The sequence below is a fragment of the Phaenicophaeus curvirostris genome, chromosome 7 (assembly GCF_032191515.1).
Source record: "Phaenicophaeus curvirostris isolate KB17595 chromosome 7, BPBGC_Pcur_1.0, whole genome shotgun sequence".
Taxonomy (NCBI): Eukaryota; Metazoa; Chordata; class Aves; order Cuculiformes; family Cuculidae; genus Phaenicophaeus; species Phaenicophaeus curvirostris.
Window position 1 is genome coordinate 41,700,505 of NC_091398.1, and position 26,414 is coordinate 41,726,918.

Sequence of the window (26,414 nt, forward strand, 5' to 3'; positions counted from 1 at the left end):
ACCCAGCACAGCAACAAACAGCAAACAAAGCCAGCCCCGTTCTGTTCCCAGATTTCTTATTCTGTCTCTGTATTTTATTTGGTATTATAGTATTGTTAAATAAAAAATTTTGTTTCATAAATAAATGGCAATAAGTTCACTGCCTGTGAAGCTGTTATTCCCAAACTACTACTTTCACCCATCCTGCCCCCATCCAGTTTCCTATCCTTTCTTCATCCCATTTTCAGCTCTCCTTTCCACCTTGGTTCCGACCTTCCTTCCTTTTCTCCTTTGCCGTACACACCTTGCCCACTTCCCACCCCAGCTTCCGTTCCTGCCCTTGCTGTCATTATTCCCCATGCCCACACAGTCAGGGACTGCCACCCTGGCCGCTACCGCTCCTAAGGGGAAAACTGCACACCCCCCCCTGCACACCCCCCCTCTTCTCCACCTCAGCCCTGTGGCCAGGAGCACCACAAAGACACCTGTATCTGGGGGAGAAGAGAGCCTTGTCTCCTTGCCAAGCACCACAACCACACCTGGCACCAGTGGGGTTTCTCCGGTGAGTCTCAAGGCCCTGCTGAGAACTTTAAAAGACAACACCCAAAGAACCAATTGAAGTCTCCTTTCTTAGATCAGGGGAACCTTGTGAGACAAACAGTCCCTCCAAAAAACATAGCGTGTCATTCTGTGGTAGAGAACAGTCATGGGAAGTTTTGGCCCAAACTATCCCGGCACTATTCAGTGCACAGAAACCAGACTTTAGTCTGTCAGCTTATAAAAAGCCATGAGTGAGATTCTGATTGCATGTTCAAATCCCGTTAGCTTTCTACAACACTAATACCCAGCTACTCCTGTGGCAAGGGCTTCCCTACTGGTTCAAAGCACTAACAGCTATATTACTGGGCTTTTTTTTTTCTTCACAAAAGAAAATACTATAAAAAAAGCACAAGTGTAATCAATTTGCTAACATTTCCAGTGGCATGGAAATCTGCATGCAGTGGCATTTCCATCTGCTGGCAGATCCAATGAAATCTCATTTCTCCTAACAATTTTTTAATGAGTGCTCAAGAAAAAGACAATCCAAGAATGGCAGGAGACTAATATTTTGCTTTTTAATACAAACTGAGAGGCTCGTTTTCCCACCTCCTTGAACCAGAGGCAAAAAAACCCCAAACTCATCTGCAGCAACAGTAAAGACAAGATTTGTAGAGGCCCCAGCTCTTCCCATTCCCCATCAGGGGAATCCCTGAGCTCACTAATCCTAAATGCCAACTGTGACAAAACCGACAGTTTAAAACTCTCAATGGAGAAGAAAAATCTGGCGCTCAAAAGGCTGTACTGTTCAGAGGAACATATAGGAACAAGAAACTGTCAAAGCTGTCCCATCACCAGCACTGATGGCACCGTGGTCACAAGGCCAAGGGGGTCTGAAGCCCAGACCAGAAGAGCACCATTACGTCCCAAGCATTCACCATCAGCAACTTCACCAGTTCCTTTTAGAAAGGATTTTGATTTATTCTGCTCTCCTTTCACCACTGTTATAAAGTAAAATTAAATGACTTGAAGTACAAAGGTTTGCAAGCGTAATGGAAATGGTTCTGCGCTGAGAAGAGATAAGAGCTAGTACAAGCTGGAAGTCAGTGTTCAAAAGCACATAACCAGCTGCACACATGCCTGGTTCATGGGCAATGCACCAAACCTGTCTGTTTTAACCCAGCAGCGTGGAATCAAGCTCTGGGAGCCAATTAAAGAGAGTCAAAGGCATTTGAAAGTGAGAGAATCAAGAGCAGCGCATATGTCTCTGGATGGGGATCCTGTCTCTGAATGTACCCCAAAGCAATGCCCGTTATTGGGGTGTTACACATGGAGGAACTGGTGTACAGGCACACAGGAGGCTGGACACGAAGTATATCGGGCACTGGAACATTGGGATACCAGAGCTGGAGTGAATTAGAGGCGAATATGGGAATACTTTAGCATCCATGATACTTTACTCTATTAGTCTTCCAGCACATGCAACTCAGGATTTCCTCAGCTGGTTTTGTTTTTTTTCACCTCCTTACCACTACCTGGTCTTCTCACCCTGTTGCTCCCTGAACATATGAAAACCTGCAGCACCTCAGAAAATCATTGGGAAGGGGTTCCACTGGCTCAGTTACCGCTTGGTTAGGAACCACCTTCCATATATCATCCTTGCTCTCATTTGCACATTCTAATTCCTGCCCACCCTCTCCTCACCCCCGTGCTGTGCTGCGTCTCCCCCTTAGGGGCACCAAGCTCTCCTTCCTGGCTGGAGCAATGCTCTCCTCGCTCATTCCCCACACTGGCCATTTCAGAAATGCACACTTGGGGCATCCAGGTGTCCAACTGCTCCACTTAAACCTACTCTTCCCTAAAGAAGAATATTCCCTGCTCCCACAGTACCCTGTGCTGGTCATCCCAAACCCTGAAAACATACTTGCCAGGACACATTCTCTGTGAATGGGAGCGTTTTCCACTGACTCTTCCAGCACTTACTCACAGTTACTATATCATAGAAACGCCTCTGTCTCAAAATAAAGAGATACAAGAAATAGTTTCCAGCTGTCCAAAATAGTTCCACTTCCTGAGCAGTCCCACAGATCTTTTAATAACTTCCCACAGCTGGGCCTGCAAAACCATTGTCAGCTTCCAGGTGAAGAGGAGCAACCGTCTCCTGAGGTGGTTTTTGGACATAGTCAAAACCTTATGAAGTTCCGTGGAGAAAAGTGTAAGGTCTTGCACCTGGGAATACACATCCCTGGAGCGCAGCTCAGACTGGGTTCCACCTAGCTGGAGAGCAGCTCTATGGAGAAGGTCCTGGGGGTCTTGGGGGACAACAGGCTCAACATGAGTGAGCAGCATGAAAGAAGGCCAGCAGGACGCTGGGGTGCATCAAGAAGGGCATCCCCAGCAGAGATAAAGAAGTCACTATCCCACTCTGTTCCAGTACCTGGAATGCTGCGTCCAGCTTTGGTCCCTCCTATACAAAATGGATGCAGCCAGGCTGGAGAGGGTCCAGAGAAGGGCCACTAAGATGGTCAGAGGACTGGGAAACCTTTCATATGAAGAAAGGCTGAGAGACTTGGGTTTGCTCAGCCTTGAAAGGAGAAGGCTTTGGGGAGACCTTATCATCATGTACCACTACACAATAAGTGTCTGCCAAGAGGATGAAGACTCCTTTTTTTTGAAGAGTCACAAGGAAAAGGCAAGGAGTAATAGGTACAAGTTGCTCCTGAGGAGATTCAGATTGGACTCCAGAACACTTTTCCCCATAAGAACAGTGAAACATTGGAATAATCTCCCTAGGGAAGTGGTGGATTCCACTCCATGGGACATGGGACCGATTCCCTGGTTGTTGAGACCACCTCTTTCTAAGGAAGATATCACAAGTTATTCCTCACTGAAAGAAATGCCCAGTTCAGTTTCTTCCTCCTACAGAGAGGAATAGTTCAGAACACAGAAAAAACCCACCCAGTCAGTTTATTTAGTAACATATTATTAGAAATATTTGTGTTTTGGACCATTTCTTGGCCAGTTTTCAAGCCTGCAGTGGAAGACAAGTATGGCAGGAAAGGACCAGAATGGAAAATGTTTTCCAGCCTCTTCATGTTGAAGAGATTTCACCTTGGAAACACGAGGAGGAGAAAACTTTTCCTTGTTACACTGGTTTGAGAAGCAAATCCTCAAGCTGCCTCCGAAGCCTTACCAGCTCCATTTCAATGGAGCATGGGAGAGCTGCTGGGATCGCCTGTTTCTAGCCACAGGTGAGAGGGTAAGACACATGACGTCTTTGGAAAGGGAACGTTTCCCCATGCCATTGTATTTGTCAGAGACTGCATGACCAAGGGTGTATTTTAAAGACTAAATTTTGAGTAAGGAGTTCTCATTTCTTAAAATTCCTTCCACTCTGCTGTCAGACTTTCACATGTTTCTGAACCACCCTGAAGCTGTGAATGACCCAGGAGCCCTGCTACTGGGATCGAAGAGTTGGGTTTGGAGCTTCTAGAAGTAAAAAATACCTCTACTTTCTTCTTCCCCCAGCGTCCCATCTTCTCCAACCTTCCATACTCTGAAGGTGCAGTGCATTTTCATACCTTTCACATCACTCCCGGCTACCCAACAGCCAGGCATGCTCCAGTCTGCTGGGCAGCCATCGCTTCTAGGGACACGAACAATGTGACTATGGTTCAAAGCAACACCCCAGGTTAAAGGAGCTATACTTGCAAAACACTATTTTTCGGTTAAATTCCATTTAAACTACAGCTTTGCGAGCACAGGAATGTCACCACCCAGTCCCAGTGCTCAGCATTCCCTGGCAGAGAATGGTCCTGGTGTTGAGGTGGCTGTGCCTGGAGGGTCCGAGGAGGAGGTTGGAAGGGAAGGACACAAATGCTCATCACTCTGCGCACTCGTTACTTACTGCCAACGTGCTGTCGCCAACATTCGATGCAATGAGTCCCTCAATTGTGCCGTACTCAGCGTCTCTAGAATTGAGCCTCTCCATGTGGTTCTTCTGTATTCTCCGGATGATCAGCACAGCTATTGCAGAGAAAACTATCAGCACTATCACAGGAGCCAGGATAACCATGATTAGTGTTTCCACGCTGTAGCCTGCAGCTTCTCCTTGGAAGGTTTGTCCTTGTAAAGGAGAAGGGAAGGAAAAAAAAAAAAGAGAGAAAGAGGGGCAAAAAATATTTAGAATACCCAGAGACAGCCTTTTTAAAACCAGACGCACGGAAACCAATATTTAACTCAGAAGAGGCCACCTCTCACCTTTAGAAGAAGGCAGCTGTGCGGTGATGTTCATGTTGCACAGGTATCCCTGGCAGCACTCGACAGCTTGGTCAGGGGACGGAGGTGTTTTGCATGTCATTTTCCCTTGTTCATAGACTTGGAAGCAGCCCTTCTGGTAAACCTTAGCACCATCATTAATGCTCAGAGAAGCAAAACATTGCTGGCCTTGGCAACGATCTCCATTCCCACAGGACATGCCTTCACACACGCATTCGTAGTGGATCAGCTCGTCATCTGTAAGAGGGGAAAGGCAAGGAAAATACAGGTATTCCCAATAGCTTCAGTCACACAGTGATAACAAAATCATCAGACAACAAAGCTTGCTGTTTAAGGAAGAACTGTTACACCCAGCTGGTGCTGAAGAACCACTAAGTAGGAGCTAATGAGGTTAATGCAGTCAGGACAAAGCATCACTCATATTGGCCACTCCAAGGCCTCAATCTGGCATTGACTCTCCCACATACATTACTGCACGTACAGCATAGGAGGGTCCCCACACAGGCACCTAGCAGAGGAAGCAAACCCTAACAAACAATGCATATCTAAAACAGATCCACTAAACCACACTGCAATCCTGGATGGAAATGGTTGCCATCAAGCATCCCAGAAATGACTTTAAATCAAATTAAGACTGTTTCAATCTGCACCAGGCAGAGCTACATGGGATTCAAAGGGTTTGACCAGTCTGCCTGAGGAGTCGATCCACACCAGTTTTCTCAAAGGCTTGTCTTCCAGGGGAGTACTTTGCAAACAATGGAGACCAGAAGTGAAGCACGAAGCAGCACGTGCTATCAGCAGGTACAGCATCTCCCTCCCAACGCCAGACACTCTGGCCAGGTAACAGCAAGAACTTGTAAAAGATGTGCAGAGAAGGGAACTGACCTCCTAAGTATCCCCAGCAAAGTGTCCAGAGATCCCCAGCTGCGAAAACCCTCTCCCTCTGTGCAGAACCACGCAGGTGCTTCACATTGGCCTGGGCAAGCCTGAAGGCAAGGTGCTCAGCCCTCTTGGGGACCACCAAGGAACCTCCAAGCTGCCTGGGGTTCTCCTGCGCAGGGACAGAGCTCCAGCCCTCCTAGAGAAGCCCATGAACACCAGACGGAGAATGTGGGTTAACACTGGACACTGATAGGTGTCAGCAAACACACAGGAGTTGCTCACCTCGCTGTGACCTTTACTCCACACCACCAGTTCTCCAGCCAGCCAGTTCTATTTCCTATTTTAGATCCCGTCACTGGACTGCAAACATTCTGAGCCATTTGGGAAAACATCGAGCTACGTCTGTTCCAGGAGGAATACACTACCTCTGTTGGCATCATATCCTAACACTGAGGGGATCTCTTCACACAGTGACTCATTTCCCATCGGAACCACCAACACAAGAGGCACTTGGCCACCCTTTCTTATTGGCATATTTCTTATCCCTTGACTTGAAAACCATCTGTGGTTACTGTGTGAGGTGGGCAGCAAACATGGAACTCAAATGATGTTTAAAAGCACGAAAAAAGTAAAACCCTATACCACAAGGGTCAGCATTCTCTTTCTAAAGACATGGTCTCTAATTCTATTATGTGCACCTTTTACAAAAGGGCTTTAACAACATCAAATTGCTCCCTTCCAGCAATGCCCCACCACTACATACCCTCCCTTTCCACGTTTCATAGATCTTAGGTGGAAAGGGACCCATGAGGATCGAGTCCAACTCCCTGCTCCTCGCAGGACGAGGCTGCACCTCACGGACACAGGTCAGTACCTCTGATTACCCAGATACAACATGTATTTAGCACTTGCATGTGAGCAGGTACTCAGCAGGATAACCCACCTGGCACAAGAACTCTTCAATCATGGCTGGAAAAAAGCCAGCTGGTGAGGGTGGGGAGAGGTAAAGAAGCTGTGAACAAACCTCGCTCCTCAGAACACAGCTTCCTCACAGCCTAAGTTCGAGAGGTACCATTCCACCTAATTGATCACTCTTTACTGAGGAGGGAAGCAAAGCAAACGCAAGTGACTCCTGCAGTCCCACGTGAGCAGATCCCTGCAGGAGCTCTCAGCCGCAGCTGTGCAGCAGGAAAGCACCGAGCCCCCATCCCGCATACTGAACATGCCCAGACGCTGCAGTCATCCGCTAAGCTTGGGCACACGCACTGGGCCCAGCCGCAGAGCCATCACGAGCTGGCTGCCCAACCTGAGACCGCTCAGAGCCGCACTGCAGATGCCCAGCTGAGTGGGACCACCCTTCTGAATGGGAAACCCTGAAACCAGGAGGGCTGAAGGGCACAGGACAGGCTTCAGAGTTCCTGGAAGTCACAGAGTTGCCAAACGCTCCCGTAGGATGAAAGGGCCTTGACACTTTAAAAGCAGCAATGTTCTTTTCCATTTTAAATGACCAGCTGGGATCTGCTAGGGCTTCACTTCATAACTGAGGGAAAGCAGACTGCTCACAGAAAAGGAAAACTCATCATAGGAAGCATGAGGGGTGGGGAAGGGAAGGAATCGAGCAAGCACAGCCAAGCAAATCAGTCCTGTCATGTCTCTTCTAGAGTCCCTCACAGGAGCTCTGTCACGGAGGAACACAAGCCCGAACACAGAGCTTCCTCAAAGTATTACTGGACAAGCTCTCACCTGACACGGCAGCTCCATGTCAGGAATAGGAAACTCCATCTTTCATAGGTGTCTGCTTGGCACCGGTGGGCAGGCACCAAGAAAACAAGCTCTGCACATCTCTTCTCACACGCCCTCCCCTCCTTTCCAAAGCCCCCTCCAGTGGCAGCACATCTGATCCAGCTCTGCCTCTGCTTCCAGACAAGGAACAGCCCTGTACCTCCAGCCTTGGTATTAGAGCCAGCTGGGGAAAGAAAGAAAACATCTCAGCACAGATCCTGTAACACTGATCACTCATTGGCATCTTCTCAACAAGAAGATGGCGTCCTAAACACCAGAGCCTACTTTAAGTGGAGTCTGGAGCCCAGACATTCTGGGAGCGCCTGAGGGCCCTGGGGCTGTTTAACCCAGAGAAGAGGAGACCGAGGGGAGACCTCATCGCTCTCCACAGCTCCTCGAAAGGAGGTTGTGGTGAGGGGGGTGCTGGGCTCTGCTCCCAAGGAACAAGCGAGATGAGGAGAGGAAGTGGCCTCAACTTGTGCCAGGGGAGCCTTAGACTGGATATTAGGAGGAATTGCTTCACAGGAAGGGTTGTCAAGCCCTGTCAGAGGCCGCCCAGGACAGCAGTGGAGTCCCCATCCCTGGAGTGATTTCAAAGCCATGTGGATGCGGTGCCCAGAAACAGGGTTCAGTGGTGGAGCTGGCAATGCTGGGTTCAGGGTTGGACTCAATGGTCTTAAAGGTCTTTTCCAACTTGAATGACTCAGTGATTCTGGGGCCAGGTCAAACAGCTGCAGGGAGCTCTGGAAGGGCTAAAGTCAACCAGAACTCTGTCCTATTTGACTCTTCACCTTTCACCATTCATTCTAATGCCCCATTTAACACTCTCTGCCTTTTATTATTTGCATCAACACTTGAAAATAAACCCATTTCAGCAGAGTATTTCAGAGAGGTTTCACAAGGCAGACACAAAGGAATACAGCTATGCTGTAACAACACCAGATACACCTCTTGTGTCACTTAAAATTTAAAACTGAGACAAACAAGAAACGCCACTACTCACAGAATGCCTTTACTCAGCATTTTTAAAAGGCTGTTTGCAAAGTAGCAAGCATGCATCTTTCGGGAGGTCATCGCACCCAGGAGACCCTCAAACCATCACCACCTCTCCAGGAGAAACTCCCTTCTCCCGTTTTACTGAGGGAAACCCTAAGTGCACTGCATGCCAGAAAGCCTTTATGTGTGCACAACTGCGTAACTGATGTGTCAAACAGTCACCTTCACATCCAAAGACCTCACTGGAGCAGTCATGGAACAAACTCTATAAGAAATACTCCAAAGAGCCTTCCCAGAGGAAAAATTTGATTAAGGACACAAGCAACACAACTGCCTTTCAGCCCATGACCTTCAACGACCTGCTCATTACATACCTCACTGATCTGCCAATCAAACAAGATCTACCACTTCCCTCCCAGGCCCCACGATGAGCTGTGGCCATCACATGGGCTAGAAACTTTATACCTAAACGGGCAAGGAATATCTTTTGCAGTAATTTGAAATGGAAAAGCAAACATCTCTTTCCTGAGAGGAGCCCAGCCATGCTTGTCAGCCCACAAAGAGGTGCCCAGCGCCTCATGAGCTGAGCCAGCATGATCCCAGCCCCTCCAGACAGCTCCCACCCCACCACGCAGTCACTCACCTGGCAAACTCGGGGAGGGAAACACCAACATGACCAGCACGGGAAGGATCATAACTCCATCCACCATCACAGGGCTGCAGAGAGAGAGGAGAGGTAAGCGCTGGGCATGCTTTCACTGCTGTCACCCCAAAATGAGTGTATAGAAATGTCTTTCAGCAATTCCTTTTACAAAACACAAAACAACCGAGGATGACTGGTCTCCTTTTTACTGTGTCTGGTTTGCTAAGTAATTTCCTTCATTTATAAAATTCATTATTTACTGCAATTGCTTAAATCTGCGTTTTTAGAGCCACAGGAACACCACGTGCAACTGGAGTGCACGTACAGAAGCACGCCAGTAGGAACACACAAACCCTTTCATGTAAAATAGATTTCCTCCTTTGACCAGGTATTAAAACATCAAGTTCTTGGGAACTGAAAAGCTGCCCACAAAACATTCTTATTTGGGCTTTGAGGGGAAAGAGAGAAGATCTCAGCCAGAAAACTCTGAATGGCTTCCTTCAACCAGCAGAAACCATTGCTAGGTGGCAAGAAAAGAAAATGATGTATTTAAGGCAGACACCACTCTCAGAAGAGCAATTTAAATCCCTGTGTAAACTGCTTTCCCAAGGGTTTCCCTTCCCACAGCCCAGCTCCCTGGCCCTGCTGCTGGAGACAGGTAACTGCACCTCCTGGGCTGTGGCCAGTGTCAGGAGAGACACCGCTCCCTCTCAGACTGCCAATAAAGGAGTGAATCCTCACAAGGCATTCGGGTCTCTCCCAGGATACTCATCCTTGCAAGGGAACAGCAGCTCCTCTCTTTCCTGTGAAATCAGAACTATTTAACAGGCTGCTCAAAAGACCCTTTCTGCAGTTTCCTAACCTCTGCTTTTAACTGATCGCTGAGACCAATGAACAGCGATTAACAACAGCCAACCTTCATGGGAGGGAACACAACACGCAGGGCCGGATGACTCGGAATGGCTCGTCTGTCCTGTGCTACCTCGTTCCTACCAAGACTCCCTGGCCTAACCACACACCATAAAATCTCAGGCAAATGCAGCAGCAAGCAGTACGTGCAGAACAAGGCTCCTCTCCTGACCACGGCCCTGAGTCATTACCATTCTTCCTACCTGTGTCTTCAGTTTTCAGATTCACTTCTAGTGAAGCAGACGAAACTAAATTCAACACTGCCACTTGTCTTTGCGATACCTTCTGTCGCTGCCTTTACAAACCATCAGCAGCTGCCCAAGCGCTTGCTAATGAAAGCCAAGCCATTCATTTATGTGATTATTTCCTGACACGGATTTGTTTTGCAGAATGAGAAACATTTCAGTAATTGCTCATCATCAGTTAAGATGATGAAAAATTTCTGGATGTGAGTTTTTGTCCTTACGGGAAGGCTGAGGCAGCACTTGCCGCTCACTGCCAGGAGTGAAACTCTCAGACACCCATTCACGAAGGAACCTGGCCTTCCTCCTCACACATCAATGCATTCTGAATACCCATCGACATTTACCCTTCCACAACTATGCTGGAAACACAATGAAACAGGCATGTATAGCACAATCGCCAAGTGATCTAGCCTAGGATGCTCAGAGCAGAAGAAATCCATCCCCGGGAACGACTGCTGCTCACGCTTGGGTCAGCTCAGAGGGTTCGGTGGCTCTGCAGCCACCACGCGCGCTGCCTCGGCTGGACAGCTTACACCAGTGTTTTCCTTGGCATCACACCCGGGGAACTCCCTGCAAGCCCAGACAGAGGTGCCGCGAGACCGGCCCTCTCTTTCAACACATCCACGGTTCAAAGAGCAGAGGGAGAACGCTTTGATTTTAATGACAGGCCCACAGCCACAGCGGAGCTGGGCGAGCCGGCCGCACCGGAGGCTGCTGGGCTGAGGGGAGGCGGGCAGGCACACGCAGCCAGTCTGCCCAGGGAACCCTCGGACAGCAGGGATGTCGAGCACAAGGAAAAGGCTTTATGAGAGACAAAAAATGAATTTAACAACACAGTGGATGAAGGTATTAAAGAGCAGCAGCAACGCCGTTAAGAGCACAGAGCAGCTCCCCAGCTTCTACAGACCCGTAACTCAAGGCTGCACAGCAGGTGTTTGTTGCTGGCTCGGAGCCACAGCACCACAGGCCAGGTCTGGGCTTGAGGACAAAGCCAGAACAAGCTGAGGCAGAAAGGAGCTCAGCAACAAGCATGGGGGATTCTAACCAGCCCCGATTAAAGGGATCAAATAAGAAACAGCAGTAGCAGCCATTCCCGATCCCTCATCCAGAACATTGTTCCTCTTCAGCAAAGCCCGAGGATGACTTCATCAAGTGACACACCTGAAATTACACCACAGTTTTTGTCAAACACCATTCAGCGCCTAACAGAACAGCAACCAGGCTCAAGGGCAGGAACCACTCACCCAGGGCCTACAGAATGGTCTCTGGAATGACAGGCACACAGCCCTGATCAGCAAGAGACTGACTGGGCAAACCTTTTCCACAGGGTTCCATTTACAGATAGGCTTTTCTTATTACAAATGCAACCAACAACATCTGACTATAAACAGACTTTAGGCACTTCCAGCACTGAAAGAGGCCACAGGAATGCCGGGGAGGGACTTTTACAAGGACTTGTAGTGATAGTATGAGGGGAATGGTTTTCAGCTGAAAGAGGGGAGGATTGAGATGAGATTTTAGGAAGAAATGTTTTCCTGAGAGGATGGGGAGGCCCTGGCCCAGGTTGCTCAGAGCAGGGCTGGCTGCCCCATCTCTGGAGGGGTTCAAGGCCAGGTTGGATGGGGCTTGGAGCCCCTGATCCAGTGGGAGGTGTCCCTGCCCCTGGCACGGGTTGGAGCTTGATGGGCTTTGATGTCCCTTCCAACCAAAACCATTCCATGATTCTATGACTTCACAGCATGCATCGTCCTCTCAAAGAAAAAAGCCAAGCACTTACAATTTAAGCCCTGCTTCTACAAAGCTTTGCTCCTGTAGACTTTCATCTCCCCCGAAGTCTCATCGAGTATTTTGGCTGCTTCTGCCGAGAAGCACTGTGCACAGTTATCACAGCCAATAAAAACCCCACCCTGCGTGTCCTCACCAGCAATCACAATCCTGTGTCGCATGTGCAGACTCAGTGTGGCTCCCGGGCTTTTGGCCAGCTGCCGGACAGCCCTCACACCACCTCACAGGGTCTACGAGGCTCGGGGAGCAGACGAATACAGAAGGAGTTGGAAGGGAGCCTCTGACTTCCCTAAACACTGATTTTCCTTCAAAACTTATCTGAGAGCAAGTGCAGCCGCTCTAAAGATTAAAAATGAGACATCAAACTCTAAAAGCATGTCGAGTCAATAATCCCTGCTCCAAGACAAGAGAACGGCTCAGGTGAGATCAGGCAAGTGCTGCCCTCAGCCTGTGCTGTTACACACCACGCACCCTGCCAGAGCCTCCACACAGGTGTCCCCACCCCGTGCCGGCTGCCATCTCGCTCAAGCTCTGCTGGATCCACCGCGCGCCTGTTGAATCAGCAGTTAAAAATAAGCCTGGGGAGTGTACCGCTCGTGTGCAGTTGTGGGACGCAGGGCTGGGAAGCTCCTCTCCAGGGGTCCCATCAGCCCCAGCACCCTGTGGCTCCAGGACCCCACTCTGGTCTTACAGCCGCCCGCACTGCCACCGAACCTTCTTGAAGGGACGTCACGAAGCCCACCGGCAGCACTGCGCAGGCTTTCGCTCGAGCTCACTCCCAGGTTATCCCAGCAGCAAAGTGCAAACACAACAGGGGCCAAGTCTGGAGTCCAGTTTTCATTGCTTAAAACTGATTTTAAAGCAATTAATAATACGCACACATAACAACAGGGTTCTGGTTCCAGCGACACCAGTGAGTATCTCTTCAATGACCTACTTGTTTAGAGAGAGAATATGTAAATTCTAATGCAAAGAACAAAACGTTCTGCAATCAAACTCCACAGCAAGTTGCTGTGGATCTAGAGATCCACAAGAGATCCACTGACTGGCTGTTAAATCACAAAACGTTTTCCAAAGGGAAGGAGTAGCACTGAATCCAGATAAGGAAAGAGGAAGCAGAAATCAACCAGCAAACACCACACAGTTTATTTTCCTTCCTAGACATGCCATCTGCACCAGTTTTAGCCATGACTCCCCATGTGCATGCCCTCCAGGAAAGCTCTTCCCACTGCAAACCCAGCAGAGGGCACGTGCAACGCCACCCCCTGGGATCCAAGCACCCCCTGAAGTCAGAGCCACGGATGGCATCCAGTGGCCACGGGTTTCATCCATGTACAGGGAAAACATCAGTCATTCTTAACATTTTCCTACAAAAGCATTTAATTGCAAAACCTGAAACACGCTGCTGGTCACAATGGAAAAGTCGCTTTTAAAGCAGCGGCCAAAGGATCTCCAGGCACTGCAGGCTGTGAAGGGAACCCTGCTACGGAGCAGGCAGGTATCCACTCAGAAGATAGCTCCTGACTCCAAAGGAGGAATCAGGTGAGCTGTTCTCAGAAGCCTCAGCGAACACTAACACCTATCACATGGCAGATGGATTACTTGCTTAGGGTATCCAGCCCAACACAGACGCACAACTGATCGATTCAGATATAAGAATGGGAGTTCTCAGGGTTTGTGTTCATAAAGTCCCAACATTTTATGTAACCTGTTCAGAAAACTCCATTCCCAACGCTTTCTTTTCCACTACCACAGCAATTATCAATTGCTTTCCCTTTTCTCCCTAAGAAAACTCTCCCATCAAATCATTCCTCTGTGGCCCAACAGCAACTCGGGGGTGCAGGAGAGCGAGGATTAACAGCTGGGACTGTCAAGATCACTGTTGGCAGAAGCCACAGGGGAGAGGAGAGCCAGGAGCTGCGACACGAACACCACCCTCACAGCAGCACCAGCCTCCAGCACCACCAACCCGACACAGAACAAAGACCAAGCCCGGCAAAAGAGCGAGGCCAGTTAGGGAAGACATTCAAGATTCATCTCAATGCAACACAGACCTGGGAACATGAATTCTGAGAAGATCTGAGACTTCTCTGGCGAGATGAGGCACCCACACCATTGCCGACAGGCCTGGTGGCGACCGGCCAAAAGCCCAAGGGCTGTACATACTTTGCATGTACCTCACCAGATCCGTATCAAAAGAAAACATCCATAGCGCTGGGCTGCAATTCTGCCATCCACAATAGCCTCACGCAGGCTGAATTCATCAGCAGCTGTGCCTTTAGAAGAAAAGACCTGCATTTAAAAGCAATAATTCACAGCTTGTTGGGTTTTTTAAACTGAAACTCTCACAAACTCACAAACATCCTCAGACCAGCATGCACAAAGGCATTCCTGGTGCCTGAGACCAGCAGCCTGGGCTATTCCTTTCTTAAGGCTCAAACTTTCTGCCAAAGCCCAGCAAGACGGAAAGCCACCACCTCCAACTGGCAGCCCCCTGCAAGCACGAGGCACGCATCAATGCACTTAAACATGAAAAAGATTGGCACCTCAGAAGGCAGAATGTCTCAAATGACCATAAAACCACAGAGAGCGAAGCGTGCAAAACACTGGTTCTCCTGCACTCCCCATCGCAGAGCAAAACCTCGACACCGCCAAGTAAGAATAAAACCAGCAGGAAAAGACAACCCACACAAGGTAAACTATCATGGAAGTTACTCCTCGCGAGGCTGTAGCTCTGAACAGGAGCTCCCTAGGATCTCAAAAGGAAAGAAAGAGTTAAAGCACGAGCATCATGGATAGGAATAAAACCCTGCCCAGTCTCCCAGCAGATGCAAGTAAGGATCCCTTTATTGTCGATGCCATCACCCAAAGGCTCCAGCTGACGGACCAAATGAAGGAATGGCACAGCACAACAAATACAGAACAGTCAGGGTCAGGGACAGACACAACGGGACAACGCAATCACTTCTCCATGAGAGATAAAACCTCACCTAGGCAAAGCAGTGACCCAGAAGCAGCACCAGCCGCTTCCAGAGCGGGATGGGGAAGGCACACATCACAGCCTTCAGTGGAGAGGAAGGTACCGCTCCCTTGTGCCCTAGACAGGGGCGATCCCTGGAGAACAAGCAGAGCAGCTGAGGGCCCAGGATGCACAAGGGCCACAGAAGAGACCCAAAGAAGGCTGGTTTCCCTGTGCAGGGCAGCTGGTGAGCAGGTGGGCACCCGAGCTGTATGTGGGCAGCAGAACCCCTCTGCATGGTTCAAGGAGGCAGCAGAGAGGAGCGGCTTGTCATCAGATAGCCTGAGTGTAGAATCTGAGGTGGTGCGTGGGTACTGCACCAGCATGGCCGTCTCAGGCAACCCGGCAGTGGACAGCTTACCCAAGTGAAGCCAAAATAGATGTTTTTAAATTGATCGGAATCCTCCCATATATACTGCAGCTCCCTGGAGCCTTTAAAGTCACATTCGTATATTTCCCAATCATTCATTGCCTTGCAACAAACACCTTCCCTGGAGGTGTTTAAGGCACGGGTGAACGAGGTGCTAAGGGGCATGGTTTAGTGTTTGATAGGATTGGTTGGACTCGATGATCCGGTGTGTCTCTTCCAACCTGGTTATTCTATGATTCTATGATTCTAAGGTAAATTAATTCCCCAGGAGGCAGTTATCAAGGATTAACACGGCATCCTGGAATGCCTTTCCTCTGTGGAGCCTGCAAGCAGCACCATCCCTCAAGTCAGGGTTCACTGACCATGCCATCGCTGTCAGCATCCTCAACACTTGGTATGCAACTCTGCATGTGTGAAGCCCCAGCTACAGATGGTGCTGTTTATACAGGCACAGCAACAGATAGGAGTTTGCAAGCAGCTTCATGAGACGAACAGCCAAGCAGGCAGCAGCTTCTCCTTACAACATACAGCCTGAGGCATCGCACAGGTATCAGCTCAAGACAACGTTCAATGTACATCAATTACTGTGGCTCTTCACGTATTTCACATCTAAACAAAGATGTTATTTTACTGTACAACATACATTTTATTGCTGCACAGGTACCACTGCATGGCACGCAGACACCTCCTGCCAGAGGGAAACACTGAGCTCTAATCGCTGTGAGAATGGCTCCACGGCACAGCTGCAACATGAAGTTTGTGGAACAATTTCCCTATCAGATACAATTCCCAGTTGCAGACATCCTTGGGTACAGCTTTGCTAGGGCCATTCCAAGCACCCACACAAAAGAGAGACCATTTCCATTAACATCTGCTGACTTTAATTTGCGCTGGGGCCTTGGGCATAACAGGCAAGCAAAAAACCCTTTTGAAACCTAAAAGACATGGTACTTTTCTCCCCAAACTGCTCTCTGGGAAGCTAGTACCTGCTGTCGAATTGCACCACAAAGCTCCTAGGGAAGATCTAAGCACCCTCTAATTTAAACAGGTATTCAAGGCTAGGTTGGACGGGGCCTTGGGCAGCCTGATCTAGCAGGACATTTCCCTGCAGGGTGGTTAGAACTAGGTGATCTTTAAGGTCCCTTCCAACCCTAACTATTCTATGATTCTAAGATTCTAATACTCGCTTCTTTGCCTGCTTTTGTTTATTCTTTTCATGAGAAGCTAGAGTCTGACTATATGATGTGAACAGCTTTTAAAGTCCATCTCTCACCATGGCGAACCCTGCTGAAAGATAAAACCATAGCTCAGCTCCTACAAATATATTAATCAGGTGGTGTCTCACTGCAGCCTAGTTCGGTGTTTTCGCACAGACCTCAAGAGGTGCAAGCGTGTTTTATTTTCAGCCCCTGATGTTATCAGGCCAGATCACTGGGAGCCAAACACTGGGAGCTCCCTCACTGCCACAGCATCTCCCTTATCTGTGCCTGCGTTTCACCACCACCTCACCTGCACGTCAATAATCCCAGTGGGATTTCACCTGCCTGGGTAGATCCAAACCCTTACAGTTACTTACACAGGAATACTCTGCTCTTGTCCCTCCGCACAAACACCCTAACCAGAGGGCAACTCATGATATTTTGATAAGAATTAGCTAAAAATGATTGTTTTAATCCATTTTGTTGCACTGGCAGAACAACCCAACTGCAGTGTGACACAACGCATACAGCCATTCCCTATAGCGAAGCTACCCCGACGACAGTGGTGCAGAGAGCAGGGCAGCGAGACGCAGAACGGGAGATGTAGAGCAGCCCTTGGCCCAGGGCAGAGCGCTGCCGAGCAGTCACCGGTGTGCCCACTCCATGGCCAGGGGCACGGCAGGCATGAGGAATCCCAGGACATCCACCTTTACCCTTGGCCCAACACTCACAGGTTACGCTGGGACTGGGACAGCATTCTTCAGGAGCAATGGGCTGCTGCAAAGTAGAAAAGGTTAAGGGACATGAGAGTCGTATTTGTTCTGCACACCATTAACTGCTCCCAAGCCACAGGGAGCCAAATGCAAACTTACATGCCTTTTTAGGCCAAATCAGACTGAGGACAGAAGTTCTGAACACCCCACAGGCAACTGGTGGTGAGCAGCCTTCCATCCCATCCTACCCCATCCCATTCCTTCATTAACTGTTACTTTGGAGTCAAAAAAGCTGAATGCCATCAGCAATCCAGAAAAGAAGAAAACACCATGCTGTGTGAGAAAGTAAGGTTCTCCAGAGATGAATCTACACCCTCACAGGATTTTAACAGTACTGTGCTACCATTTGGCCTTGCCTGTTCGGACAGGCCAGAGACTGAGTTATGTTACAGCCATGGTGGTCCACCTTCCTACTTCAAAGCAGCCAGAGTGGGAAGCCGTGCCAGCCCCAGGACTTCTCCGGGTGCTTTCCCAGCCCCAGCAGCTCTCCTTCCATTGATGTTATGCAAATTGGACACTGCTGCACAGAGCCACACAGAACCTCATTAAAGCTAAAACCACACCATTGGTCGGTCAGGCACCATCTGAAGACGAACTCCACTGTGAGTTACATTTAAGGAGCCAACAAGGCAAAGAGCAGTTAGGTTCCTCTCCACTCTAGAACTCCTCAATGATGCTTCTGCCCCCCCAGCATCAACCCAAACCTCAGTTACTTGTTCATACCACAGCCTTACCTGCTTTTCTTGCCCTCCAGTGTGACTGTCCAGCTCCTTTCCTCTTGCTCTGCTCCTGCTCCCTCCGTGCATCCTGCAACCTGCCCTCCCTTCCCACCCAGCTCTGCAGCCTCTACCACAGATCCCTGCTCCGCTCACGCCGCACACGCAGCAGCCTCATCTACCAACGCTGGCCTAGCACACACTCATACCTGTGTGCTGAAAGAGATCCAGCTCCAGGTCTTCCTTCCCAGAATCTTCTGCCCTGACATTCCTCAGTTGCTAGTTTAGCTGCATTTATTATCTTGACCTCGCAGGCAAAACCCACGTCCCTCCTGTTAACGAAATTACCCTTTGACAGTCACAACTGACACTCATCACTGCCATGCTACGCGACCCTCAGCCTAATAACCAGGCATCTTCTCACCAAGTCAAATTTACTCCAAATACATAAAATTCTGATGCTTCTCTCCAGAGCTTTTATAAATGCTCCCTTTTCACCTATTTACCTGTAAGCTAAGCTTTCAGATTCACTCACCTCGCACAGCTGTGCCTAACCTGACCACATTTGTAGATCTTTAGAAAAACCTTCCATGCACTTACCCAACTGCTGTTTTAATTGCTGCTGTGGATGCCAAAAGCAGTCAATACCAGCACTACAACAGCTAAATCACTGTGGTGACCTCGTACATATTGCTACCTGCAAAGTGAAGTCAAAGGCAAAATCAAGTCTCTTCCCAGACACGCCTACTTCTGATCTCAGAACGAAGGACTGCCCAAGAGCAACTTACCGACAACCACACAGACACAGAGCTGTTCTCTCCTGGCTACACTGAGCTTACAACATCCACCCAGTGGCAATTCCCGAGGCTTCGCATCTCGACAGAGAGGATCCAGCCGTGACTGTTGATATACCTGAAGACAACAGGTCAAAGATAGCCTTCACCACCTGCTTACAAAAACAGAAGCGTCCAAACACACTTTGGGTCAAGAGATCTCCTCATGGATGACAGGAGATGGAGTAGGACACCTCTCCGATAGCAGGAAGATGACAGAGCAGGTGACCACACCACTTTTTCCAGTGTCAGGAATCATTTGGCATAAAACCGTTTTCCTCTGAGATGAGCATGCACAAGCTAAAACAGTGAATGTACTTCCCACAAACAAGCCTTTATGGAAAATGTTTCCTTGAAAGGGGCAAAGAGCACTGCCAGAAGCACAAGAATCTGAAATCTGGGTGCCCTAAATAGTTATCATCAACAACCCATCAGCACAGATGACAACACTGATGAAGAGGTCCAACCTGCAGTGTGAAAAGGTGTCAATGTCCTATTGCTCGATAGAAATGGAAGTGTGTCCAGAGAAGAGCGATGAAGCTGGTGAAGGGGCTGGAGAACAAGTCTTATGAGAAGCAGATGAGGGAACTGGGATTGTTTAGCCTAGAGGAGGCTGAGGGGAGACCTCATTGCTCTCTATAACTACCTGAAAGGAGGTTGTGGAGAGGAGGGAGCTGGCCTCTTCTCCCAAGTGACAGCAGACAGGACAAGAGGGAACGGCCTCAAGCTCCGCCAGGGGAGGCTCAGGCTAGACATCAGAAAAAAATTTTTCACAGAAAGGGTCATTGGGCACTGGCAGAGGCTGCCCAGGGAGGGGGTTGAGTCACCCTCCCTGGAGGGGTTTAAAAGACGGGTGGATGAGTTGTTTAGGGCCATGGTTTAGTGTTTGATAGGAATGGTTGGACTCAATGATCCTGTGGGTCTTTTCCAACCTAGTGATTCTGTGATTCTCCCTTCACAAGAATCAGAGCTTTCACCAGTCTTCTGGTCACAAAATACTCTTCCACGCTGTAAAAATTTCCATTCACAGAAAAACAGCAATGAATCCAAACCTTGTGCTCTCACTAGCATGGACCTAATCCTGAGCATTCCGCAGTTTGTAGGAATGGGCTGCAGTGATACAGCAGTAGCTGCCATGTCTGCTCGTGAGCATTCAATCTGGCCAGGAAACATCTTCACCTTGGCTGTACCAGACACAAAGGAAACCACAATAAAATGGACTGAGGCATCCAGAACTATTCTCAGAAAATAGACCAGACCAGGCATGAAAACACCTGGGCTTGGCCTGACTCATGAACCACATGCGCAAGACACCACGCTGCTGCCTCCGGGAAGCCAGGTGGAGGAATGCAGAGCAGCGGAGGTCGGCAGGAGTCTCCTACGCCAGATCGTCTTTCTGTATCTCCCACCAGCAAACAAGGGCAACAGCTCGCTCATTCTGAGGCTCTTCCTACAACCCACTCCTGTAGAGTTTCCAAGGATGGTGTTTCTGGATCATCAAGGAATGCTTACACAACCAGAGCTGGCCAGCCAGCTCCAGATACAGACTCCCACCTCTGGAGGAAAAACAAGGCAAAAAGGGTTTAAACGCTGCCTATGTCAACACACACATCCAGCTGGCTAAGACAGCACACACGCAACATTTGTCTTACTCCGCGGCTTCCCACCCACCCAAAACAAATCTAAACCCTTGTTTCAATAAATTATACAGACTGTGATCACAGAATGACAGAATGGTTTGGTCTGGAAGGGACCTCAAAGCCCATCCTGCCATGGGCAGGGACACCTCCCACTGGATCAGGGGCTCCAAGCCCCATCCAGCCTGGCCTTGAACCCCTCCAGGGATGGGGCAGCCACCCCTGCTCTGGGCAGCCTGGGCCAGGGCCTCCCCACCCTCACAGCAAAACATTTCTTCCTAGGATCTCATCCAACGCTCCCCTCTTTATGCTGAAAACCCAATGACAAGGACAAGTTTATCCAAATTGCAAGCAGCAAACAAACAAGACTTCAGATCCCAGAAGAGCTACAGCAGCTTGGCTCCTCCGGGTTTTAGGTGAGGCAGTGTCAGCCCTAGGATCTGTTCGCTTTGCAGTATTACACAAGGCAAGTGAACGACACATTATTACAGGAGCCACACTCTGAAGTCAAAACCCTGCAGGACAGCTGCACCGCACAGGAAGGGCCAGGTGATGGGAAGCAGGCCCTGAGCAGAAACTACTATTCCCTAATTTCAGCAGTCAGGGGGAAGGAATGCAGGAGGAAATAAGCAGAACTACAGCAATAACTGAAAAATAAAATGCTCATACATGTTAGAAATAAGCATGACAGGAGGCATGGTTCAGGAGGAGACTCAGGACACAGCATATTTACATATTCACATAGAAAATGGATTATTAATGGCTCAATACATTTCACCTACAGACCGGTGCAAGAATTGCATCCCTAGCCACCACAGACACACCTAAGCAAGGATCTCAGCAGCCTTAGTTCACCATGGATTCCGCCTGGCCCCTTTACTGAAAGCTGCTGCTACCAAAGCAGCTCCAAGCTGCCCAGAAGAGCAGTCACTGGCAGAGAGCTTCGTGCCCACAGCTTCGGATGCAGCATTCCCAGATCACACCAGAGAGAGAACCTGCAGCTCAGTTCCCTCCAGACAGAATCCAGCATGTGCATGCCCAAACCACTCTGCAACCTGCAATACATGGAGTTCATGGGGGACAATGCACTTCACAAACCACAGTGGTGCTCCAAGACAGAACCTACGGAGCTTAGAGTCATGAAGCCATCTAAGCCTGGCAGCCCATTTCACTGAAATTCCTTCATCCCAGCCTCAAATCCCCATTTGACATCCTCCAGGGGCAACAGCAGAGAAGCCAGCAGGACTGAGATGCATGTTGCAGGGAGAAGAAAGGGGGCTAGGGATTAACTTCTAACTGAAGAGGGGAGATTTGCACACCCACACAGAACCCCACTGCTCTCCAAGCGCATTGGTGTTCAACTCTAACCCTCCCAGCCTCGGCAGCCGTCTCCTCTCCCAGTCAGCACTGGTTGTGGCCAATCAGAAACTCCTTTCCCAAGAAGACGGCGTTAGTTTACTGCCTGCTTGGGCAGCACGTGCTCCATCAGCAAAGTTTTTATCTCCCCTTTTTCCAGTCAGTATGGAACCAGCCAGTCTGACTCTGCTGACATTAAGAACACTGATTTTTTTTTTTCCCCCCATTCATTATCTCCAAGCCAAAACAACATCTGGAACTTCAGCTTGCTGTGCAAAGGAGAGTGACAGATTAGAAATGGAAAAAGCTACACAGCAGCTCCCGAAGTTTTATAAAGCTCTGCTTCTGTCGAGATTTCCCACACACGTCTTCTGAAACAGAAAAATTGAGCCCCTCAAACTCCCACACACCATATAAAGCCCTTCCTACTTCAAAATCACCTCAAAAATGATTATCAGAAAAAACAACAAGAAAAGAACTGATAGGGAAGCTTAGAGTGAGAATTCACCCTAGCACTTTACACAAAACAAAGGTGACATCCCCATGACCTAGAAAAGGAAACCACACACAGAAATATTGCTGGTGTGTGTTACTTGATAAAGCAATGGAACAAAACCTGGCGCTGTTTCAGCAGATATAACTGTCCCGCTTTACAGACAGCTGTCTCCGGTGTCGCTTAAGTGCGCTTTTTGCTTAGATCATGGTCAGTGAATCATGAAAATCAATATGGAGAAAAAACAAATGCGGTCTGCAGACACACAGAGGCATTGAGCGTGTACAGATGAGAACCAGTCTCTTCAGAAGAGAGGGCTGGACAAACACCACCTGGGTTGCCCAACCATAGGTCTTTAACTCTTTGTAGCTAATTAGCAGAAGTTGAGGCTACTGGTTAGTTTCTAACCAGCTATCGCTCCGGCGGGAATGACGAGCTGAAGGGTCAGCGCCAACAGCGCGCTCTCCCACTCATCTGCCTCCTGTCCCGACAGACAGCACACCTCACCAGGACAGAGGCCTGGCTTCCAGCCTGGTACCACTGGGTGCTCCAGCAAAGTGGAGCTGGACGATGGTGGCTGCGGTGACTTCCACCCACCGCTCCCTGGCAGTGCCCACCGCCCAAGCCTGGGGCTCCTGGTGCTGCCAGCAAAACCCATCCTCAGCATCCACCGGGTGTGCTCAGCCAGCGCTGCTGGTCAGCCTTCCCCCAGTGCCAGCCGCTTCCGACAGCCACACTGCCGCGTGCTAAGCAATGACTGCTAACGGAGAAGGAATGTTCAGCTCTGTAAGGCACCAGCTCCCCCAGACAATCACACAGTTTGCAGTCCGGGGCCGCAGGAAGCCACCTCGCTGCTGAAGCACTGCCAAACGCAGGAGTTTTTCAGCTGACAATCACACAAAATGAATGTGAATGCCCAAAGCGGAATAAAAGTGTATGTTTTCGGGAAGAAATAAAACCCATGTCATGGGTTTCTACATCCAGCAGCAGAGTTTTAACCTAACACCGAGTGGAAACCAATTAAAGCAGCTCCTATTGAACAGAACCCATCATGTTGCAAGGGGAAGGGCAGAGTGCCAGCCACTACGTTATAGAGTCGCTGTAACCACATCTCCCAGCAATGACGATCACTTGAAATAGACAGACATCTCATGCCAGCTTTGGGGAAGCGACAGCAGCATCAGCTCAGATGGTAATTTGCTGCTGAATCCGTACAAAACCCTTCCACGCAATACTTCAGAAATCACTACTACTTCATTTTAGCAGATTTTTGCTTTGCACCCAGCTGTTGCCTGTTCCCAAGGCACCAACTAACTCTGAGCTACCTCCTTTCTGAAAAGGATTAACCACAAGCAGCAGCACTGACATGAAGCACCAACACAGCATCCGTGCACACTCAACTCCACCCGCAGCCGTTGCCCAGCGCTCCCACCACCACAGGGCTCCACTCGGCATCACAGGCAGCCCAGTGCTCCAATAAAGCCAGGCACCGGCGAGCACATATGCAGATCAGAGCTGCAGAAACAGGTTCTTTAACGATGTTAGTTTGCTGAATAAACACAGAAATTACTACATCATCTCCAAAACTCCTGGAATTCACTGAATAACATGTACTTACCTGACAATTTGAGCTCCTGAAAATAGAAGTGGTCCCTACTGGTTTGTGCAATAGTCCTCCGCCTTTTGTTTGCATAACACTCACCAAGGACGTGGGTAAGGCTGCATTTGCTTGTTCTAGAGCTGTGGGCTTAAACTGCCTCACTGTTGTCTGGTGGAAGGGACTTCCTTCTTGTCCCACTTACAGCTTCCAGAAGAGACCATCTAACGTTCCCCATGGATTCCCAGAGAAGAGCTAATCCAGACTGGGGCCAGCAGAGTTTCAAAGTAACGGAGCAGTGAACTACTGCTGCATGAAGTTGTTCATGGGACAGGTTTGTTTTTAATAAGGAGCTATTTCTCCAATCAAACACAACATTCTCTCTGCTTAGAGCCTTCCTGAATTAGTAGAGCAGCATTTCCTTCATACCTGCTTCACAACCACGCACTGAAGCGAAACACAGCTATCTAAAAAAATCACCTGGCATGAATCATTTCATGAAGAAAAGGACTTCCATTTCTCCTCCTTCTGCTCCCATATTAACACCATCATCATTTTCACTCAGTCCAAGTCCTCCAAAGAGAATGTTTTCATTCCATTTTCTGGAACCTCCCCAGTCCTTCACCTTCGTGTCTGCCTTCCAGTCCATGCACACTCCTTTTGGCCACTTTCCCTTCTGGCTGTATCCTGGCCTTGGAGAACTTCACCTATACGACACAGCAGAAAGCTTTCACATTGTCATCATGCTCACTAAAGCTTTAGATTGAACGGGAAAGCAGCTACGGGAGGCAAGAACGAATGGTGCCCAAAATATTCCTTCCTTCAGCCGTGTACTGACAGGAATGTGGAGCCTGGGGTCCATCACCAGGCACCCCAGCAGCCGAAGGCTTAGAAAGAGGTGACCGACTGCCTCTGCCACTCACATTTTGATTTTAAAGTAGCTTTCACAACAGAATGCAGTACATGATCTCACACTGCTTTTTTTTCTAGCTGGGATCAACACTTTTTGTGTTCCCTTCTTCCTGCCAGATTCTGTGGGGCACGGTCGGGGCGCCAGGCAGCTGTCACCTTCAGCAACAGCACTGACCTCTCAGCAACACGGCACCCAGGTTTGGTAAGGACAAGGCGTGCTGGGCCCAACACTGATCCACAGACAAAAACACTGCTGCAAGAAATAACTCATCTTGAAATAACAGCCCTTGGAAGAGATGACTCCTTACCTGCAGCTGTTTAGAGGGCTATGTATTTCTGACCCTGCAGCTGTACTGTATCTTCCAGTTCTCCTCCTAAACTCTACATAGAATCATGGAATGATTTGGGTTGGAAGGGACCTTCAATGCTCATCCAGTCCCACCCCCTGACATGGGCAGGGACACCTCTCACTGGACCAGGGGGCTCAAAGCCACTTCCAACTTGGCCTTGAACCCCTCCAGGGATGGGGCAGCCACCCCCGCTCTGGGCAACCTGAGCACAAGAGAACATTTCTCCCTCAGATCTCATCCCAATCCTCCCCTCTTTCAGTTGAAAACCATTCCCCCTCGCCCTGTCTCTGCACTCTCTGATCCAGAGCTCCTCCTCAGCTTTCCTGGAGCCCCTTTCATCACTGGAAGCTGCTCTAACGTCTCCCTGGAGCCTTCTCTTCTCCGGACTGAACAACCCCAATTCTCCATGGCCTCCTCTGGATTTGCTCCAACAAATCCACGTCCTTCCTGCGCTGAGGACTCCAGAACTGGACACAGGGCTCCAGGTGGGTCTCACAGAGCACAGCAGAGGGGCAGAATCCCCTCCCTTGTCCTGCTGTCCCCACCACCTTGAATGTAGCCTAGGACATGGTTGGTTTCTGGGCTGCAAGCATTTTTCCAGCTCATGTGGAACTTCTAATTCCCCAGCACCTCAAGTCGTTCTCCTCAGGGCTGCCCTCCATTCATTCTCCACCCGGCCTGCGTTTGTGCTCGGGGCTGCCATGATCCAGGTGCAGGACCATACGCAGGCCAGAGAGCACAAGGTAGTTCTTGTCTACAGACCACTGGGAACGTGAGTTCCAAGCAAAAGCTCTGCTCAATGTCTGTGTCTGACTGTACCAGCACAGCCTTAGCTCACTGGTCACCAGACAGGGAGGAAGGGATTAGAGATGTTGGAACAGCTCTGTCATCACCCCTGCGAAGGCCTGTGCTGCAGTGATGCCAGCTCACAGCAGGCGAATAGGCCACAGTACAAAGCCCCAAAACACTGAGGTTCCCACAAGCAGGCCTGCAAAGAAATCAAACAGCTTCAAAATAACTTCGTGGCCAACCTTCTAGGGGCATAGCTGCCAAACTAGCAATTCCAGGGCAGGCTGCATGAATGAGGGATGCTTGCAGGTCTGCACTGCTCCCCCACAGAAAA

The 26,414-nt window shown here is 49.4% G+C and overlaps 1 protein-coding gene across 2 annotated transcripts in view; it reads right to left on the reverse strand.

Annotated features, from left to right (window-relative positions):
• ACVR1 (activin A receptor type 1) overlaps window positions 1-26,414 on the reverse strand; it is a 54,614-nt gene that overhangs the window by 14,447 nt on the left and 13,753 nt on the right. The window contains exons 1-4 of one of the 2 annotated variants that reach the window (XM_069861688.1): window positions 14,214-14,235; window positions 9,098-9,171; window positions 4,777-5,031; window positions 4,424-4,641 (exon numbers count right to left, since the gene is read on the reverse strand). In XM_069861688.1, coding sequence (XP_069717789.1) covers window positions 4,424-4,641; window positions 4,777-5,031; window positions 9,098-9,164 — 540 coding nt within the window. In that variant the 5' untranslated portion in view covers window positions 9,165-9,171; window positions 14,214-14,235. Of the gene's footprint in view, window positions 1-4,423; window positions 4,642-4,776; window positions 5,032-9,097; window positions 9,172-14,213; window positions 14,236-26,414 lie in introns of those variants that run through there. The other variant, XM_069861689.1, reaches the window with a different exon arrangement.